Genomic DNA, 18,961 nt, shown 5'->3' with positions numbered 1-18,961 from the left:
GCAGAGATAGCAGAGGCATGAATTTTAATAGAGGAAAAAGAGGCGCCACTATGTAGTAGGTCAGCTAAGTAATCTAGGGAGGGCTATGCCATATTGGCTCCCTTAGCCTGAATCCAGGTGCAGAACCTTTTCCATTTGTCAGCATAAGACTTTCTAGTGCTAGGACATCTGGCTTCATGTATAACATCTAGAACCCGTTTAATGGGGTTGGCAGATTGATCGGGGGTGAGGGAATAAGCCAAGCTGCCAAATTGAGTGTCTGCAGTTAGGGATGCATGAATTCCCATTCCCTCTGGGTCAGCAGGTTTGGAATCTGAAAAAGATGCCATGGTGACAGTGGGGACAGGCTGCACAGCAAGGGGTACCAGTGCTGGCGGGGCCAGTCTAGAGCTATAAGAATTGTCCTTGGTTTTTCCTCCTTTATTTTGAGCAGTAGCCTGGGGATGAAAGGTAGTGGAGGAAAGACAAAGACTTACAGACTGACCCAGGGGAAAGACAGGGCCATCCACTTTCCAAGCCATGCAGTGATGCTCCCTGGTGCAGAAGATGCTGAGCTGATGGTTGGTGTGGGATGCAAAGAGATCGACCTTCGGGATGCCCCATTTCTGAGTTATTAGAGTAAAGGTTTTTCTGTTGAGCCGCCACTCGTATGGGTCCAGAAGATTTCTACTTAATTGGTCTGCCAGAGAGTTGAGAGAACCTGGTAGGAATTGTGCTAACAAGTAGAGGTGCATGGCAAAGGTTGTGTGCCAAAGGGTCATGGCCGGTCTGCATAGAGGGTAGGAGTGAGTCCCTCCCTGCTTGTTGACATTACAGTGGTCTTCTCTGTTTTGATCAGGAGAGCCCCTGGGGAGAGAAGGAGCTTGAAAGCTATCAAGCTGTGCTGGAAAGTCATCATTCTCTTTTTGGATGATGTGCAGAGGGATTTGCTGTGGGCTCCATTGGCTCTGTATGCACCTGCCGTCCAGGTATACACCCCAGGCATAGTCTGATGCATCTGTGGTGAGGGTCTGGGCGGCGGGGGGGTGGTGAGAATGCTTTGTTGTGGGAGCATGTTGACGCCCACCAAAGGAAATGTTTTCTGAGGCAAGGAATTATAGGTATAAGGGTCTCCAGGTCTTGACAGTGTTGACACCAAAGGCTTTTCAGGTACCACTGATGTTTCCTCATATGCAGTCTGGCATATGGAATGAGTAGTATGCAAGATGCCATGAACCCCAGAGCTTGCAGGATCTTCCTTGCAGAGAGCTGGGGTCACGTGGCTAGTTGAGAGAAGTAGGCTGTCAGGAAATGTTGCTTTCTGGTGTAAGGAATGCCATCTGGGATGCTGTGTCCAGGCTTGCTACCAGGAATATAATCCTTTGGGTGGGCACCTGTTTGGAATTCTTTTTGCTGATTGTGTACCCTAGGGAGGTTAGCAGGGACTTTACAAAGGCCAGGCGCTTGAGCAGCTTTTCCTGGCTGTCTGCCTGAATTAGGCAATTGTCTAAGTATGGGTAAATCTGGATATTCCTTTGTGTGCAAAAGGCAATGGCAGGAGCCAGACATTTTGCGAAAACTCTGGGAGCAGCAGATAAGCCAGGAAGTGCAGAGAACTGAAAGTGCTGAGATCCTGCCCTGAAACTGAGATATTTTCTGCATAAATCCCCGATACGAATATGGAGGTAGGCCTCTTTTAGATTTAGGGTGGCTAGCCAAGCATCCTTGGAGTACATGGGTAGCAGCTGCTGGAGGGTGAGCATTTTGAATTTTGGGATCACCAGAAAAGTGTTTAGAATGGATAGATCGAGGATGGGGCGCCAGGTGCCCTCTTTTCTGGGTACCAGAAAAAGTCTGGAGTAAAAACCTTGACCTCTCTGTTCTGCAGGAACGTGCTCTACTGCCGTCATAGACAGCAGGGAAAGGACTTGCTTTTGCACCTCTGCCCACTGGTTTGGAGGTAGATCTGGGAACCCTTTTGGGGTAGAAAGGGTGTGAAAAGAAAATTTGTATCCCTTTGACAATATGTTGAGAACCCAGCGGTCGTTGGTAATGTTGGCCCAGGTGCTTGCATGAAAGGAGAGTTTTCCTCATAGGGGTAAGTGAAGGTGGGCAGAGGGAGGGAGTGGGGGAAGTGAGTCATTGTGAGTTCTTACCATAAAGGGGGTGGCTTAGAACTCCCTGGTTTTGAAGTGGAGGTAGTCCACTGCTTATATCTCTGCATTCCCTGTGGATACTTTCTGGGGGGGGGGGGGTCAAGCCTCAACTGTCTGCATAGATTTTTGCTTTTTTTCCATCTTTTTTAAGACCTCTTCTGCCTTAGTGCCAAATAAGTTGTCTTTGTGCAAGGGGGCATCCAACAATTTAGATATGACATGATCCTTAGATATGACATGATCCTTATGCCATGCATGCCTTCTAATGACAGATCCGGTGACTGCTGCCCTGCAAGAATGTTCTAGGGCATCAAAACCACAGTGCAAGGTGTGTTTAGTTACTTGACTTGCAGAATGCGTTAACTCTTGTAACTCTTTAGATTCTGCACAAGTAGAAAAGGAAGACATTTTTTGTTTAAGGAGTTCCAGGGTATGTTGCTGAAAGTTTAGCATATGGAACTGACAATTTAGTGCCCTGATAAGCAAGAGTAGCTGAGGTGTACACCTTTTTACCTCATCTGTCTAGTGCTGAGGAATCCCTATCGGAGGGGGTGGGATTCTTAGCAGAGGTTGCTTTAATCCCTTTAGGCCTTTGAGAAAGTACCTCAGCGTCAGCAGTAGGATTTTTAAAAAGAAATTTGTGTGAGTCAAGGACTCTATAGTACCTGTCTGGTTTTCTGGGTGCAGGAGGGAGGATGTCAGAAGTCAAGCTGGATTCCAGGAAAACAACATCCACAACTGGGGGGATGGCCAAGGTCTGTGCTGTGGAAGATCTAAGAATTCCCTGAGTCTCTTTTTAGACCGAGGGTAGCCCTGACTCTCCCATTGGAAATGCTCCCTTAAGGTATGAAGGGTTTCCCCAAAGGAAAAATCCTCTGGGGGAGAGGAGGAAGGGATAGCATCCTCTGAATCAGAATCCTCATAAGTAGGCAGGGGTTGCATGTCTTCATATTCAGATGCATCAGAGTCATCTGACTCTTGTTCAGACAAAACTACAGGGGACAGATCTCTCTTCCTTTTGGAGGGGGCAGCTTGGCTTCCCCTGACCAGCACGATAAGGTCTTCCGCCATTTTATGCATTCGAGACTGAGGCAAGGAAGCAGGTGCCCAAGATTGGGTCGTCTGTTTCTTCTGTGTGGTTTGTACCCTGGGCCTAAGAAATGCTGTAGTTTTCGAAAAAATGGTAGTCGTGATAGAAGATGTCAGTGTATGTCAAGAGTCGGTAGTGCGAAGGACTTCCTCGGAAGTTGGTGCCTGCTCAGCGGCTCTGGATCCATCCATGGTAGAGACGACCACAGGATCCTTAGTCAAAGAAGAGTCTTGCGGCATACCGGACTCCAAAAGCGTCTCGGTAGCAGCCTGCGAATCCACAGAAGTGGGCATTAGGTGCTGCGAAAACACCTCACTGAGGACCGGAGAATTGACGACTAGCTTAACTGAAGGTAGGTTTGGACCTGTGCGGTCTGTCTCTGTCTACTTTCATGATTTTTCAGAAGATCTGCTGTCGAATGGCTTACCGAAGCCAAATTGGAGTTCGAGGACTGTAAGCGAAAATATCTACCTACAATAAGGGCCCGACAACGGATAGTTCTGGCATTGAACAAAGCACAGAAGCGACAGCGGGGGACGTCATGGTCTGGACCTAAACAAGTGATGCAGTAAGAATGAAAGTCTCGGTGTGGTATTTGCTTTCCACAGGCGAGTCGATTAACTTTTTCTGACATCGGTTAGTGCAAGAAAAAAGAATCCCCAATGGGGTAGTTAGCTTTAGAAGACTTCAGCTTCAAATCGGTAGACGGAACTCAGGTAGCGGCCAACTGGCACTTGTGCGAACTGCTTCTGCTTCAGGCTCCATGGCAAGAAAGACTGATGTAATGGCATCGGCTGCCTTACTTTATACTACTGACGACTTGACGTCGGTCCTGAAGCGACAGCAACCAACACAGAAATACTAAGAGTCTGATATTCGGGCCGGCCGAGGGCTACCCTGGCAGGGATAACCCAAATGTGATGACTGCAACAGTGAAACACAAAGAACGTCTAGAAATGGTTCCATCAAAGTCATCCATATATAGCTGAGGCAAATTAGTTACCTGCTATGGTGGTGGTGGTGGGGGGCAAAGGCTGTTTGGAAATGTTCTTCTTTTTGTGGTTGGAAGAGGGAAGAGGAGGAACTGGTATATTGTTCCATGGTTAAGATGAAATGATGCCTGTAGCTTGGGTAAGACTGCCAGTAACAGTCAATAAAACAGGCAAGTATTACAAAGTATTTTTTTACTCCAGCCCCTAAAAGTAACACATTTTACTTAGAGAGAATAATAAAAAAAAAACATAGCTTTAACAACACTATTCCACATAACTAAAAAGTTGCTAGAAGTCATGCAACTGTTCATAATGACAGATTTCCCTAGCTAAACTATTTTCACAGTAAAAATTAACTTTTGGTCTTAAAAATAAAAGTGGAAGTTTTTCCCTCTAAAGGGAATTATCTGCCCAACAATCTAAAACTGTTAGCTGATCAACAGTCCTTGGAAGACTGCAAGAGGACCACTCTTTGTCAACAGGAAAGCTATGAAAGGCTTGAACCTCAAAGCACTGATTTTATTCAACTCTGCTCCAGCTTATAACGGTTGGGTGGTAGAAGGTGCCCTTAAGCTTTGGAAGCTAGCTGGCTGTTATACCCTATGCAGGATATAATTATATAGCTTCAGCCACTGCAGTAGTATTCAAATGAATATCCAGCGCTGTATGGGCCAACAGGGAGGCCCAGTTGAGTCATCCTCTGTCTCTCCATCCTCAACATTTATAGCATCCTTGGCAAAGAGGTGCTGGGGGCTACCAGTAAAGAAAGAAAGTCTGTTCCAAGAGAAAGAGAAGGTAGTTAATGTCCATACACTTTCGCATAAGAATCTTTAACAAAGTCTCAGTACCTACTGACTTGTCTGTGGATTAAAACAGGCTAATGTCTCTTATCCCAATTTCTCAGTCTGAGGAAAGCGACTATGTCCAGATGCCACTTGTGGAAGTCTAGTGGGATGCAGGTTGCCTTCTTGAAAGTCACCTTCTTGAAAGTCACCTGTGACTACACAGCCTATTCCCCTAGCTTGCATTATCAGTCAGTAGAGGGGGTAATGGTGTGTGCCCCCTGCATATGTACCATAGGACTACTGTGTTTGTGGTTAAGTTTAGCACACCAGGCTTCCATAATGGTTGTGAGTTCTTCAGGGCCAATAGGAGTGGTAACATTTCTTTTATGTTGATGTGGAGCCTTTCCAAGGTAATGTCCACCTATTCTGGACCCTGGAGTATCTGAATATGCTCTCAAAGTCTTGTCTGATAAATCTCTATCAGGTGCTGGTTATGACTGGGTGACAGTAAGGGCACTCCCATACTGAAGCCCACCAGGCAAACTCCTTCCACACATATATAGAAGTAAACTGATACTGCCTTTTCAAGTAGGTCAGAATGTTGCCTGAAGAGCTCAGTCAGAAGAACCACAAGTGTGGCTGACATATGGACAGATGAACCCCTGTGCTCTGAGGAAGTCCCATATCATTATGGCAGTACTCTGTACTGATGAAAAAAGAAATCTTTAAGGAAGGATACCTTCATTAGGGATGGAAATATCCTACTCTCCACTATGTCTAGGATGAGAGTCCAAAAGAGCTCAAAAAGCCCAAAATATGTTGCTGCTGGTAATTATGATTGTAACATAAGTGTGGCCATTTATGGTTCATAGGTTCAAAGATTAGTACTAAGCTAACTGCCCTTGTGAGCCATTTTAAGCCTAGCCAATTATCCCTTGTGAGACTCAAACCCTGCACCTTGTGTTTGTAAGGCAAACACATTAATTAGGCCACTCTCATCTAGGTAAAATGTTTTATATACAAGAATCCAAAAGAAATTTCAGAATAGGATTGCAGGAACTTATCAGAAATACAATAAATCAATGCTCCTCAGTCCTTTTAGTTTAAGGGATAAAAAAAAGCTATCCTGGCAAAAAATTAATACTAACGGTGGATTTGGGGGAATACAAACAAGGTTTGCCTTGTAAAGAAAGTTTACTTATTTTTAAATTTAACAAACTGGTTCCATATAGAGTGAACACAGTGCACAACTGGAAAGTATTCCTTAATTCGGAAGTTTGATTGTTTTATTAATTTTATTTATACTAAAGCACTTTTCTGACGATTGGAGACGGACTCATATGCCACATGGAAGAACAGAGACCTCCCCTTCTTCTCAGGTCAACAGAGCAACAGGAGGTAGGATTGGCAAGTATTCTGACCCTGTGTGCATTCCTGCTGTTGCCACATCTTACTGTAAAGATAAGGAAACAAAGGCTTGAACTCCGTCTGACAGGTGCTAGCATAAGGGCTTGCTGACTTACTGCAATGTTGTGTTTGGATTTCATCTTCTCTTGAAGGCTTGTTGCTGAGGGTCAGGGGAAAAACATCTTGTTGCTTGTAATATTTCTTTATTTTATTTGGTTACACTGGTTTATTTTTAACAGGAAGGGTTAGGTAGGGGCCTATTGCTAGATCTACCAAATAGTACAAAGCTCCTCTACTTATTTCTTGAAATTTTACTATGCAACGCCATTCTGGATAGGGAGGAAACCAGATGCCAGGACACCAGAGATCTTTAGGATCTGTTGTGGCAGGCATGCACTGATATGTCAGAGATTTCAGTGAAAGACAGTGACACGACGACACCAAGGTGATGGCATAGGATCAACCAAGATCTACGACTTTATTCCAAGGGTGAGCAATGCACAAAAACACAGGCAGAATAGACTTGTCCTTCTTACCAGTAGGAGCCATTACTTGAAAGCCAAATAAAATCTGTAATTTTGGAGAATGTTGCATCAGCATCTGCCAAATTTACTATATGGAATGAGACCTAGGAGGATGCATTTGATGCCACGAACATGTCTGCCTCCAAAGAGGCTGGACACAGACCAGTGGTTAAAACAGATCCCATGATAGGGGAGGGAAAATGTCCCATCAGATTCAATGTCATTAAACCTATTATATGACATAGAAGTGGAGTTCCACTCCTCAAACCATATTCTTTATAAGGTCTTCTCACACTTAAAAAAATCTTTATACCACTGATCCTTTTTATATCCTTTTTTTATGAGATAAATCCTCTCCAGCATAAGCAAACTACTCTGAACTCTGGTGTACTCTGAATGAACAGTGACAAGGCAATGTATAAAGTAATGTACTGTACCTAGTACAGTTTTTTTTCCTTTTCTTTTTAATTTTTTGCCTCCTCTCCAATTGTGATTCTTCCAACTGACCATCTGCCACTTGCTGCTACAATTACTCCAAACTTTTATCACCTCACTACTATCCCCTACAGCTGGTACAACCTCAGCTGTAAGTGCGTAAGCAATGGAAAGAGTAAATATGGAGCAAGGCCCTCCAACAGCATTATATATGTTGTCAAGTACATGGGTAAGTTTTACATATTCCCCCAACTGAACAAATCAGATAAAGTCATGCAAATCTTTCTGGAATATAACATACTTCCTATAAGCTGGGATGAAAAATATCCAGAAATCAGTGAATCACAAATAAGATAAGATATGAAAAAAATACATGTGTGTGTGTGTTTATTTATATACATACACATCAATATGTCTTCTTCTTTTCACATATAAAATACAGATATAGACATATTCTTATATATGTATTTGATAACATGTAGACATTTATTTTTCTGCACAAACCATTCAATGACATGGGGGGATACATGTTTGGGTGGGTTGGAAATCCACAAATGAAACCTGCTTGATATGTCAAAATGAACATAACAGACTGGACAAACACTTATCTGACAGCAAAATTATTTTGTATTTCTAATCTGTTTGAAAACTAATAACATCTAAAACTAAACTATACTATTTCTAAAAAGACTATAAATTCTTTAACCAGAAGTTTTACTCATCTTTAAAAGAAAAAAATATATATTATATGTGTGTTAACAATTACTTACCCTCTCTGAGAGGTGAAAACATATCAGTTATACTGTTTCTTCCAAAAGAATCAAAGCTCTTGAAACTAATATTGTCAACATTTTTCACAACCTCCGATTCTTTAGATGGGATAACATCCAAGCTAGTACTATGGGGCAAACCTGTTAAAATAAATGTAATATGATGACAGTTATAGAGCTAACAGATTTACAGATGCAAACAAGGCTTAAAATGCTAACAGTACTTTTTAACCTATAGCAATTTCATAATTAACTTAAATGTACACACACACACACACACACACACACACACACACACACACACACACACACACACACACACACACACACACACACACACACACACAAAATACAATAAAAAAAGAATGAGCCATCTCCATGAAACAGAAGGAGGAAGCCCTGACTAAACCTCTGCAAACCAGGAATGATAAGTAGCCTGTAAGGTACAGGAGTTAGCTGGGGAAGAACAGGAATAATGACAACTATTCCATTTGTCTGCCCCAGGGGAAGGAGTTGGATACACTGTACCCAAGCTGCAAGCCCACATCTTGATGCTAAAATTACATCCTAGTAAAAATGAAGATTATGTCTAAAGACTGTAATCACAGAAGGGTCAATGCTATGGCCAACACCAAACAATCCTGGATAGGCTTCACCAAACACTGCTTCATGTAAGGGAAAATAAAAAAAAAAATCAGTACTGTTGATAAGCATATAGCACCATATCCAACCCCTTGGTGAAAGTACTGTGGGTAGAGAATAGGTCATATACAGCTTATTTTTTATTGAAAATGCGGCCTGGCCAATGCAAAACTTTGCAACACCATCAAAAACTCCAGCTACAAAATGTATCAAAGTTTACAGAGTGACCAGCCACACTTTATACAAATCATATACAAAGTGAAAATCTTCATTTACAGAAACCCATCACCACCACCCCCAAACTGTCAACATCTTAGTGATGAGGAACAGATAAGACTAAAAGCCTTGCTCTAGTTTTACTCTTAATACGGATTCTATGACTGGTATGCTTTCAAAGAAGAACTGAGAGAACAAGTTAGGAGCTCATTTGACACACCTGATCTCATCAGGGTAACACTGCACAGCCCTAATAAACTCTTGGACACTACCCCTTTCTTTGATGCTAACTGTTTAAGTGTATTTCATTGCTATTTACTGCAATTCATTACTGTTGAACTGCATTTTTTATACTGTGAGTTCTGTTTTTGCCTGTAAGTGGTTAATCTGTGCTTTTTTATGAGCTTTATTGTGTTCTTACCCTTAAATTGAGTAGCATATTCTGGATACAAGGTTTGCTGCACCCAGAGCGGTTTGATTTTTGCCTTCTGTGTTTCTGGTAGTCATCGTGTGTCGCCATTCTGCATTTTTGGCAGCCATATTGTGTTGGTAGGCGTCTATCTCTTCTGCTACTGCGAGTAGCAGGGCTGTCTTGGACCTTGTCTGGCACAGGCTGGTAAAGAAAGCAGGATTGGCTGGATTTCTGTGTTAGTAGAACCTTCTTTTTTGCGGTATTTAAACACTACTTTTGAGCTGGTTTTGGCTTTTGTGCATGTCACGCATCGCAGCTGCACTGTTTTTGACTCATTGTGAGGTATTTCAGCTACAAATTTTTCCTTAGTAGCACTTATGTGATCACGTTGAAGTACTCCTCTTAGACCTTCCACCCTTTATCCCCTTAGCTCTCTCTGGCCTCTCTCCCTCAGATTCTGACAAATATGGACGGACAATTTCGTACTGTTTCTTCTGGCAGTCTGGTTGATATGGGCATCCTGTGACAGTGCAGCAACTGCCTCATGTACATGGACAACTCACTACTACTACAACCTAGGAACACAATTTGTGAGAGATGCAATTACATTAAGAACTTAACAGTCTACACACTCTCCCTCACAAGCCAGTATATCTGGCACTGAGAAGGTTGTCAACACAAACACCACACCTCAAACACCAACCACACCTACACAACACACACCCACATATGCAGAGGGCCTCAACACAACTATACTCAAATAATTAAGAGACATCAGAGGCAAAAACACATGTGAACTCCACTGCCCACCACACATAGTCCACACACCTGTGTCTCACAACCACGAAGGCCTAAATATAAACCCAACATATTAGTCACAGGAGACTCCATTGTGAGACACAGATTTGCCTCTCACCACGTTAGATAAGGAGAAAGTCACAGTTAGTTGTTTGTCAGGTGCCAGAATCCACCACATCACCCATGCACTCAAAGTCTCTCAACAACAGGTTCTGCTATGACTCTGTCAAAGTCCATGTTGGCGTGAACGATGTGAGACGTACCTCCCTGTACTACATGAAGACAGACATGATCGAGCTTGCTGAATATGTGTCCCATGCAGGTATGTTCCTAGCCTTAAGCAACATTCCTACTGTCACCTAGAATGATGCCTCAATTCAAACAGAAAATGACAATTGGCTTAGTTTCTGCTGCAATTCCAAGGGGATCCAGTACCTGGCAGCCAAACAATGGTTTGCCAGAGATGGCCTGCATCTGTCTCTCTCGGGCTTCAGGCTTCTGGTAAAGGCTTTTGCCTCCCCCATAGTGCCTTGTTTAGACAATGCCATGAGGTCAAAACCATCAACATGAAAATTTCATCAAAATGCAAATTAAAAGTCAACTCCACTCATTGCAGGCATTCTTAACCCTGGAAGATGCTGACATTTGTGCAGTCACAGAAACCTGGTTCAAAGCTGTGGAGAGCACCCCAGTCATACCAGGTTACTCTTCCTATCATACACTCTGACCCTAAACCAATGGCAGCAAATCAAAAGGAGGTGGAGTTGCAATATATATTAAATACATACACACCTCCAGGCTGGTCAAACAGTATGATGCACAGGAGACACTCCAGGTGCAGTTAACCATTGACAAGACTCTTACTTAAATCATAGCTAGCTACAGGCCCCCAACTTTGACTCAAGATGCCCACTCCACCTATCTGGACCTCTTCGAATCTATCAAGATTCAACCTTTTACCTTGATCCTGGGTGACTAAATATCCAACCATAGACTGGAGGGACTACTCATGCCAAAACACAAATGCCCAGAGATTCTTTGATTTTTGTCAATGCAAATGTCTTAGCTGGTTGACACCCCTACAAGTGGTGGTAATAGTTTGGTCTTGGTATTAACTAACATTAATAACCATTGCAGCTTCCCTACAGTGTCATCTTCCCTGGTAAGATCTGACTACAAAGTGGTCACTTTCAAAGCTACCATCTGTCCACCCCCCCCCCCCCACCCTTACCCTCAGCTAAGGTCAAAGAAAAATACTTCTCCAAAGCTGATTACAACCTCCTGAGAAAAGGTATAAATAGCTTCACAGCCCCCACCCCCTCCATAGGGACAAGCACATATGACCAAACCTACACCAAAGTACTACACGAGCAGTTATATAGCTGCATGGAATCAGGAATACCAGACAGGACAAAATCACCCTCCTCAAGGAATTGTAAACATGTCTGGTGGATATCTGCAATAAATAAACTCTATAATAAAAGAAAAAAAAAATGTTGTCCATGACCAAGAAGAGCACTAGTGAAATCCCTCAAAGCAAACTTTGAGTCCAAACTGACCACATCTACTAAAGGCAATCATAAGGCCTTCTTCATATATGTCTGCAATCTCAAAGGAAGCACTTAGATTTGCTCAGAACTGGTAGTGAAGGACACCACATACACAAATGACTTAGATATAGCCACTTGCTGGCAGACAGGTTCAGTGAAAACTTCACTCCTCTATCTCCCCATCAGTAAATCAGGACATATCCCAGCAACTGACCTGCTCCCCAACCCTTATCTATAGGGAGCAAGTCATCACTGCCTTCTCAAAGGCAAAAAATACAGCCTCCATGGGACCCGATAACATCCCATGCTGCATCCTACATGAACTCGGGCAGGAACTTGCAGCACCATTTAGCACCCTACTCAACCAAAGCCTGAGTACCAGCTTTGCCCCAGCCGAGTGGAAGACGGCTACTGTCATACCTTTGCACAAAGGTGGAGTGTCCACCGATTCAGGAAATTATGGAACCATCAGCCTAACTAGCCTGATCTGCAAGGCCATGGAACAGATTATCATGGACTTCATTAAGAAGGACATTGGCAACCTCCAAACACTTGATCCCACACAGTTTGGTTTAATCGAGGGGAGGTCATGCCTGTTAAATTTGGTCGACTTCTTTGAGATAGTCACCAAAGCCATGGATGAGGGGAAGATGGTGCACACCACCTACCTTGACTTGTCCAAAGCCTTCAATACTACTCCCCGCATCAAGGCATGATGTTGCATGGTAATACCTGTGCCAGCTGTCTGTGCTATACCAATTGCTGCATCAGATAGCAGTCTCATGGCCAAGTTCAAGGATGACTGTAGAGTAGACATTTGGGTAGCCACTGTTTTCTGGATATTCAAAGTTAAGTCACTCGAAAAGGAGTTTGAAAGCTCCATGATCAAGTCCTGCTGTAATCATGTCAGGTGTGTTAGATAGTTCACCGCTCAGAGAGCCAATGTCACTGAAGCATATGTCCGTTTCTCCAGTCTGTCCAACTCCCTGTTACGGGGATGAACAAAAGGACTTTCTATGGACAGTTCTTTTTTTTGTGGCTGCTGCTACCACCAAGGCATCTACATGGAGACCCTTAGCCCAATGTTTTCTGTCTTTGGGAGCAACTAGAATCTTACATGGATTTTCTGTGATTGACTCTGCCACATCAGGTTCTTTCCAAGCCTTTTGGGCAATGAAGTCAATTAAGGCAACAGGGGGTGGGACCACCAAAGACATTGAAGAACTGGACCCAAATGCTTAGAGAAAACACCAGCTCATCAGAAGAGGCAGTTTCAGTGGATGATCCCCCCCTCCATTGCATTAATTCCAGGATGTCTTCAAATCAGAGGTCTTGGGGAGGGGGGATCTTGGGGAGCCTTCTCCATCATCTAAGTTGTTGTCTTCAGTGACTGACTTCACAAATGAGTCAGTGTGCTTCCACTTGCAAGTCCTCTTCCAAGGAATGTGCCTTGGGACTTTTGAAGGTGACACATCAGAATCAGACGAGGAGCTTGAATGGTCTTGAAGCTAACTGGATCCATCTGTGACAGGAAGGAGGAACAGCCTTCGGTGGGAGTTGGGCCAGAGACAAACTCTGTGCATGCATCAGTCTTCTTGGTCCAGCCAAGGCCCTCTCCACAGCCTCGAAAGCCAACTCTGCCAATGGATCTGAGGAAGAACCACTCATAACAGTAGAAACGGCCCAGGGGCGAAGCCACAAGCAGCAGGGATGGCTCCAAAAACCTCAGATTCAATTCCGCCATCAGTGCCCCCAACTCCAGTGCTCTGGCTCTGGGACTCTATTCAACCCAAGTGCATCAGCATCACAAGAGTGAGGGAAGAAGCTGAAGTCTCCAGAGCTATTGGTTCTGCAGCTGGTAAAGCAGGGGTGGTGGATCCCATATGCATCGGCTCCAAATGGAGACACTGCACTGGAAGTAGTATAGTAGAGAGTTGATTATCCAAACTAATTTTGACCTAGGCTTGTTCAGATAATCAAACTGTTTGGATAATCAAACATACAACGGAACGGGATAAAAAAACTTCTAAAATCTTGTTTTTATCTGCATGCAGGAATACACTTTTCAACCATCCAGCGATTTCAATGGACAATAAAGAATATTTTTCACAAATGAGCTGGCTACAAGCTCAAAAAACATGCTTGAGTGAAGAAGTATAAAGTTTACTTATTCAGACTTTATGATTTTTCCTACCCATAAACAACTTTGGAAGGTTGGTTCTGATAATTGACATTTCGGATAATCGATGTTCGGACAATAGGCTCTCTACTGTATGGCCAGCATTGAAGGGTCTGATCCTGGTCCTTTCCTTGAATATGGAGCCAGGAGGACTCCCAGGTGAATCTATGTCTTCAGAAACTTCCTCCTCACATGATCGACATCCATTTCAGTAAGGTTTCTAGCAGACTGATCAGATCTTGAAGAGGAAACTACTGATGTAGGCCTCGATGGAATCTTAAAGAGTCGGAGAGTGAAGACTTGAGCTAATTGATTCCACACAAAAGGAAGTTTTCGGTGAGGGAGTCCGGATTCTGGAAACACTACGATCTGACTTGGGTGCCAGACCCACAACAGCAGATGATCAGGAGACCTTTTCTTAGGTTTGTCAAGTCACTCTTCCCATCTCTTTCAGATCATTTGTGCTTTGGTTTGTCCTTTGATCTGTCGCTGTCTTCTCTCTCTCTCTTTCTCTATTTTTTATCAGAGGAAGGAGAGGTAGAGGATGCTTTCGGATCTGAAGACATTTTGGACCCTGTCTAATGGGGAAGGAGCGCTTTCAAAATTAGTTCCCCTCTCCTTCCTTGAACAGCCCTTATGCTGAAAGCAGCACAAATACTGTAAGTGTCCTGCAAGTGGGAAGGCCCCAAACAGTACATAGACTGAGAATGTGGGTCTTGAGGTGGAATTTTATATCCATGGAAGGAACACTTTTTAAAGCTCATAGACTTTTCCAACATCAGAAGTTCTAAATATCTTGTCCTAAAGGTTAAGCAAAACACACTATACACAGTAAAGGTACTAGGAAATGCTCACTAAGTCTATAAACTATTCTAAACATAAAACAGGAATTTTAAAACTATTACTTCTCACTAAGAAATATTATTTATATGTAAATGGAGGAACACAAGCTTCACTTACTATGAAAACCGTATGGAGCTCTCAGTCAACACATCTGGTTAGGCAGGTGTCAAACGAGGTCTGAGGTAATTCAGGCAGAAGAGGGTAATTGTAAGTATGAGAGGAGTCAGAGCTCTGCAACTGAATACTATGGTACAAGCCGCCCAAGGTCAATCTTTACCACATCTAACAACCCACATGCTGAATCAGAAAAGAAAAAAAACAGACATCAGATCTCACCTTAACAGCAGATGTTCCAGTAAAGTCGCTATTCATTATATATAGGAATCAGCTGCAGGCTACATTTAGCTGACCAGTCCGACTCCTGCAGCTCTGCTTATGCAAGCTACATGTCATATCTCCTTTATGTGGGGATTCATGCCTTGTCAGGGATAAATGTGGAGGCATATTCTTTTCATTTTTTTTTTTGCCAGCAAACCTTGACAATGCCATGACTTATATAAAGAAAGGTGACTACGTATAACCAAAAAATGGGAAAGTCACCCCAGCAATATCCCATCCATAAGTGCTATGTTTTTTGTGTGGAAAGTCAGAATCAACAACCTTTTTACTAGGGGGAAAGGGTGGAACAGCAGTTCAACTTGAACATCTGTTATGGTGAGCTCTAATACAACTGTACATTGTTCTTTGTGAGGGGCACCGTTATAGCACAATTCATTACAAATGGGACAAACTTCCAAATCTCAAGCTTGTGGCAACCTCAAGTAACCCATTAAAGGATAGCCTCCATGCTTCACTGCCAAACACCACTTCATATCTGGACATGTCCAGTGTGTTATGATTGGAGAAGATGTGGATGGATGGCCAGTTGGTCAATTCACATATGCAAAGGGCCAATACCTGCCTGAAGAAGGCAGATGAAGTGAAAGCAGTTCTGGTGACATGATCTGCTACTGCAGAGATCTGCCCTACTCCTCACAGCAGAAAGCTATGCAGTATGCTAGATACTTGGACAGCATCTACTTTGTAACTAGCTTGTCCACTTTAACTTGCACATGGGCTACAAACTGATCCAGCCACTGAAAGTCCTTCAACTGATCCAAGTAACAGTGTGACTACCTATAAACGCCATGCAAGTACACAATCCTCTCTTCTCTGAGGCTTCAAAAACAATACCACCACCTGGATGGACTGGTTAAGGGATATTTCAGACACCATTTTAGACATAAAAGCAAGGTTTACCCTGATACTGGCTCTGTCTTTAAGGAAGACTGAAAAGTTTTTTTTCTCAGTCATTAGGGTTTATGGCTTTGAGAGCCTTCTTTTAGAGGTTACTACTGCCAAGAATAGTCTTCCAGGACACGAATTTCAACAATATCAAAACTGCAACCACAAAGGTGTCCAATTTTAGCTGCTTGATCACAAAATTAGTACCTCAAGGAGGAGGAATGGCTCTTTTTGGTGGCAAAGATAGATAACCCCCATTCAAGAACTGCCTAACCAGCCTCTCAATCACCAGAGGTGAGACTAACAGTAAACAAAGAAACAAGAACCTTAAAGGATCAGTAAAATAGCCCAGCTCTAAACAGATAGAAAGACAGAAGAGAATTGTTTTCCCTTTCCTACAGTATTAGACTTCTTGGCCTCTTTCAAAAAGGCAGCATGTTCTGAAGGGTCCCTATTTGCTAATGGGAGTAGCTTGAGATAAGGTTATGGTTCAGGAAGGACAGTGAACATTAGCTTCTATCCAGAAGTTCCAAAGTTTTCATATTAAATCCGTTCAAATCTTCAAAATAAGTTGCCTTGAGTCAGTACTCATTTAAAAAGTTACACACACAAAATAAATGAGTGCAGCTTGGATTAAATGACCCCAGAAAGAACCAATAGAGAGTTAAGATTTAGAATAAGGGAGCATCTTTTATGCATCAAAAATAGACACACAAATAATGCCTTAGCAAAACATATAGTCAAGAGAGGTGACACACACACATTTAAGTTTATGGCAGTGGAAAAAGTTATTGAGAATGAGTGAGGGGGTTATCATGTAAATAGAAGTGAAACATCAGAAGTACGATGGATAATACGGTTACAAGCAGACCGGGGTAGTGGTCTTAATGACAGAGTACCCCTTAAACCTATTCTAAAAAATAGGGGTATACATAAGCAAAGTAGTTACATATAGATATGTCATATTTTATTAATGTATATGGTAGTCAGCATTTATTGTTCATTCTCCATTATTTATTATTATTTTTTACAATATATCTTATTACAGCAATAGTGACAGATAAAGCAATGAATATCTGGATCTATCATGTCATTAACTGGAATATATACATGTGGCGTTTAATTTTTATGATAAGTGTTGATTGATTCTACATGATTAGTTTTATGTGATAAAATAATTTAGTAGTAAATTGATTTTATTATATGCGTTATAGTAACTGATTCTGTATAATCTTTATATAACTGAATGTATTTATTTCTTATATGTACTTCATAGTTATTTGTAGAAACCAAGTGTTTTTATAATTTGTTATGACACCTTTAAAAAGAATGGGTGGAACATTTATTCAATTAGGAATGTTCAGAATGCCTTATATAAGAGTACACTATGAAGTTAGAATCTATTGTAAGGTCTGATGAAGTGGATATGATGTCCATGAAAGCGCTAACCTGATAAATTACCTGGATTTTATTTGAATTCCATTTTGGATTTTTTCTTTGGACTTGCTTTTATGCTGAGCTCCTACATTTAGTGTATGAACCCTGGAAGTTTTTATAGGTTCATAGGTTCATAGGTTCATACTAGGCTATCTGCCAGAGGGCATTTATAAGCCTAGCCCATAGTTTTGTGGCTTACGCCACCCCTTTAGTTTGGAGAAACTATGCCCATTATTTTGCTGTGCCTCTGTCGAGCAGTGACACTGAGGTAACCCCTGGGGTGTATCTGCGATCTCCCATCCATTGGTCAAGATTCCTCTTGAACAAGGCCAGCGAGGTGCTCTGCCTCACATAAACCGGGATTTTGTTCCACAGCATAGGGAGTCTTTGGGTGATGAATCTATCCCTCCAGCACGTCCTATTAATAACCGTGTCGAGGTTTAAGTCTCCCGCCCTTGTGGCTCTGAGGGATCTAGATTTTTTGAGATGAAGCATGTTCATCAAATCTGGGTTTGACATGGCCTTGTATGTCAGGCATAGCGGTAAGCAACTGAATATAACTGGAGTTCTTTCAGTCGGGCAGCATAAGACAGATTTTTGAGACCCTTTATCCTTTTGGTGAGGAACTTTTGTGGCCTCTCCAGCTGCTGCAAGTGTCGGGTCAGATACATTCCGAATGGGGCATTGTACTCGATCATTGGTCTGATGAGTGATGAGTATAGGGAGACTATGACTTCCCTTGATCTAGATGTGAATCCCTTCATGATAAGGTGGGCAATGTAGAAGGTCTTCCTAACTACTTTAGCAATATGAGTGTCGAATGAAAGGCTACTGTCAACCTGGGTTCCCAGGTCCCTAATAACTTCTTCTGTGTTCAGGGGATTGCCACCTATATGGTAGCTAGGGGTGACCTTATTTTTCCCGAAGGGTATGACTATGCATTTCTTGGCATTTAACTTTAGGCCATGGCTCTGGCACCAGTTATCCGTTTCTGTGAGACCCTTCTGAAGGATATCTGTGTCGGATGTGTTTTCAACTACGGGCCAGTTTGCAGTCATCTGCAAACTTTGTCAGCCATAACCCTCCTGTGTTTGCTTGTACTTCAGAAAAGTAGATGCCAAACAAGAGTGGGCCCAGGACTGAGCCCTGTGGGACACCACTTGTGACAGGCTTTGAGTCTGACATGGCGCCAGCAACTCTGACCCTGTGGGTTCTGTCACTCAGCCAGTTTGCAACCCATCTTGTAATGTATGGGTTTACATTTAAGTTGATGAGTTTTTCAATGATACCAGAGTGAGGTATTGTATCAAAAGCCTTCGCCAGGTCTAGGTAGGCTGTATGGACTGCCTTTCCCTCGTCAATGGCCTTGGTGACTGTTTCGAAAAAGTCAACCAAGTTTAGAAGGCATGATCTGCCTTTGACAAAGCCAAACTGGGTTGGATCCAAAGTCTGCAAGTTCCCT

At 42.7% G+C, this 18,961-nt stretch overlaps 1 protein-coding gene across 1 annotated transcript in view; it reads right to left on the bottom strand.

Moving 5' to 3' along the window:
• Positions 1-18,961, bottom strand: part of NEDD1 (NEDD1 gamma-tubulin ring complex targeting factor) — a 955,822-nt gene that overhangs the window by 535,983 nt on the left and 400,878 nt on the right. The window contains exon 9 of the mRNA XM_044087817.1: positions 8,139-8,279. Coding sequence (XP_043943752.1) covers positions 8,139-8,279 — 141 coding nt within the window. The remainder of the gene's footprint in view (positions 1-8,138; positions 8,280-18,961) is intronic.

This window comes from Protopterus annectens, chromosome 11.part0 (genome assembly GCF_019279795.1).
Source record: "Protopterus annectens isolate FY-2018-M chromosome 11.part0, PAN1.0, whole genome shotgun sequence".
NCBI lineage: Eukaryota > Metazoa > Chordata > Ceratodontiformes > Protopteridae > Protopterus > Protopterus annectens.
This window is presented reverse-complemented; position numbering and strand designations above follow the sequence as displayed.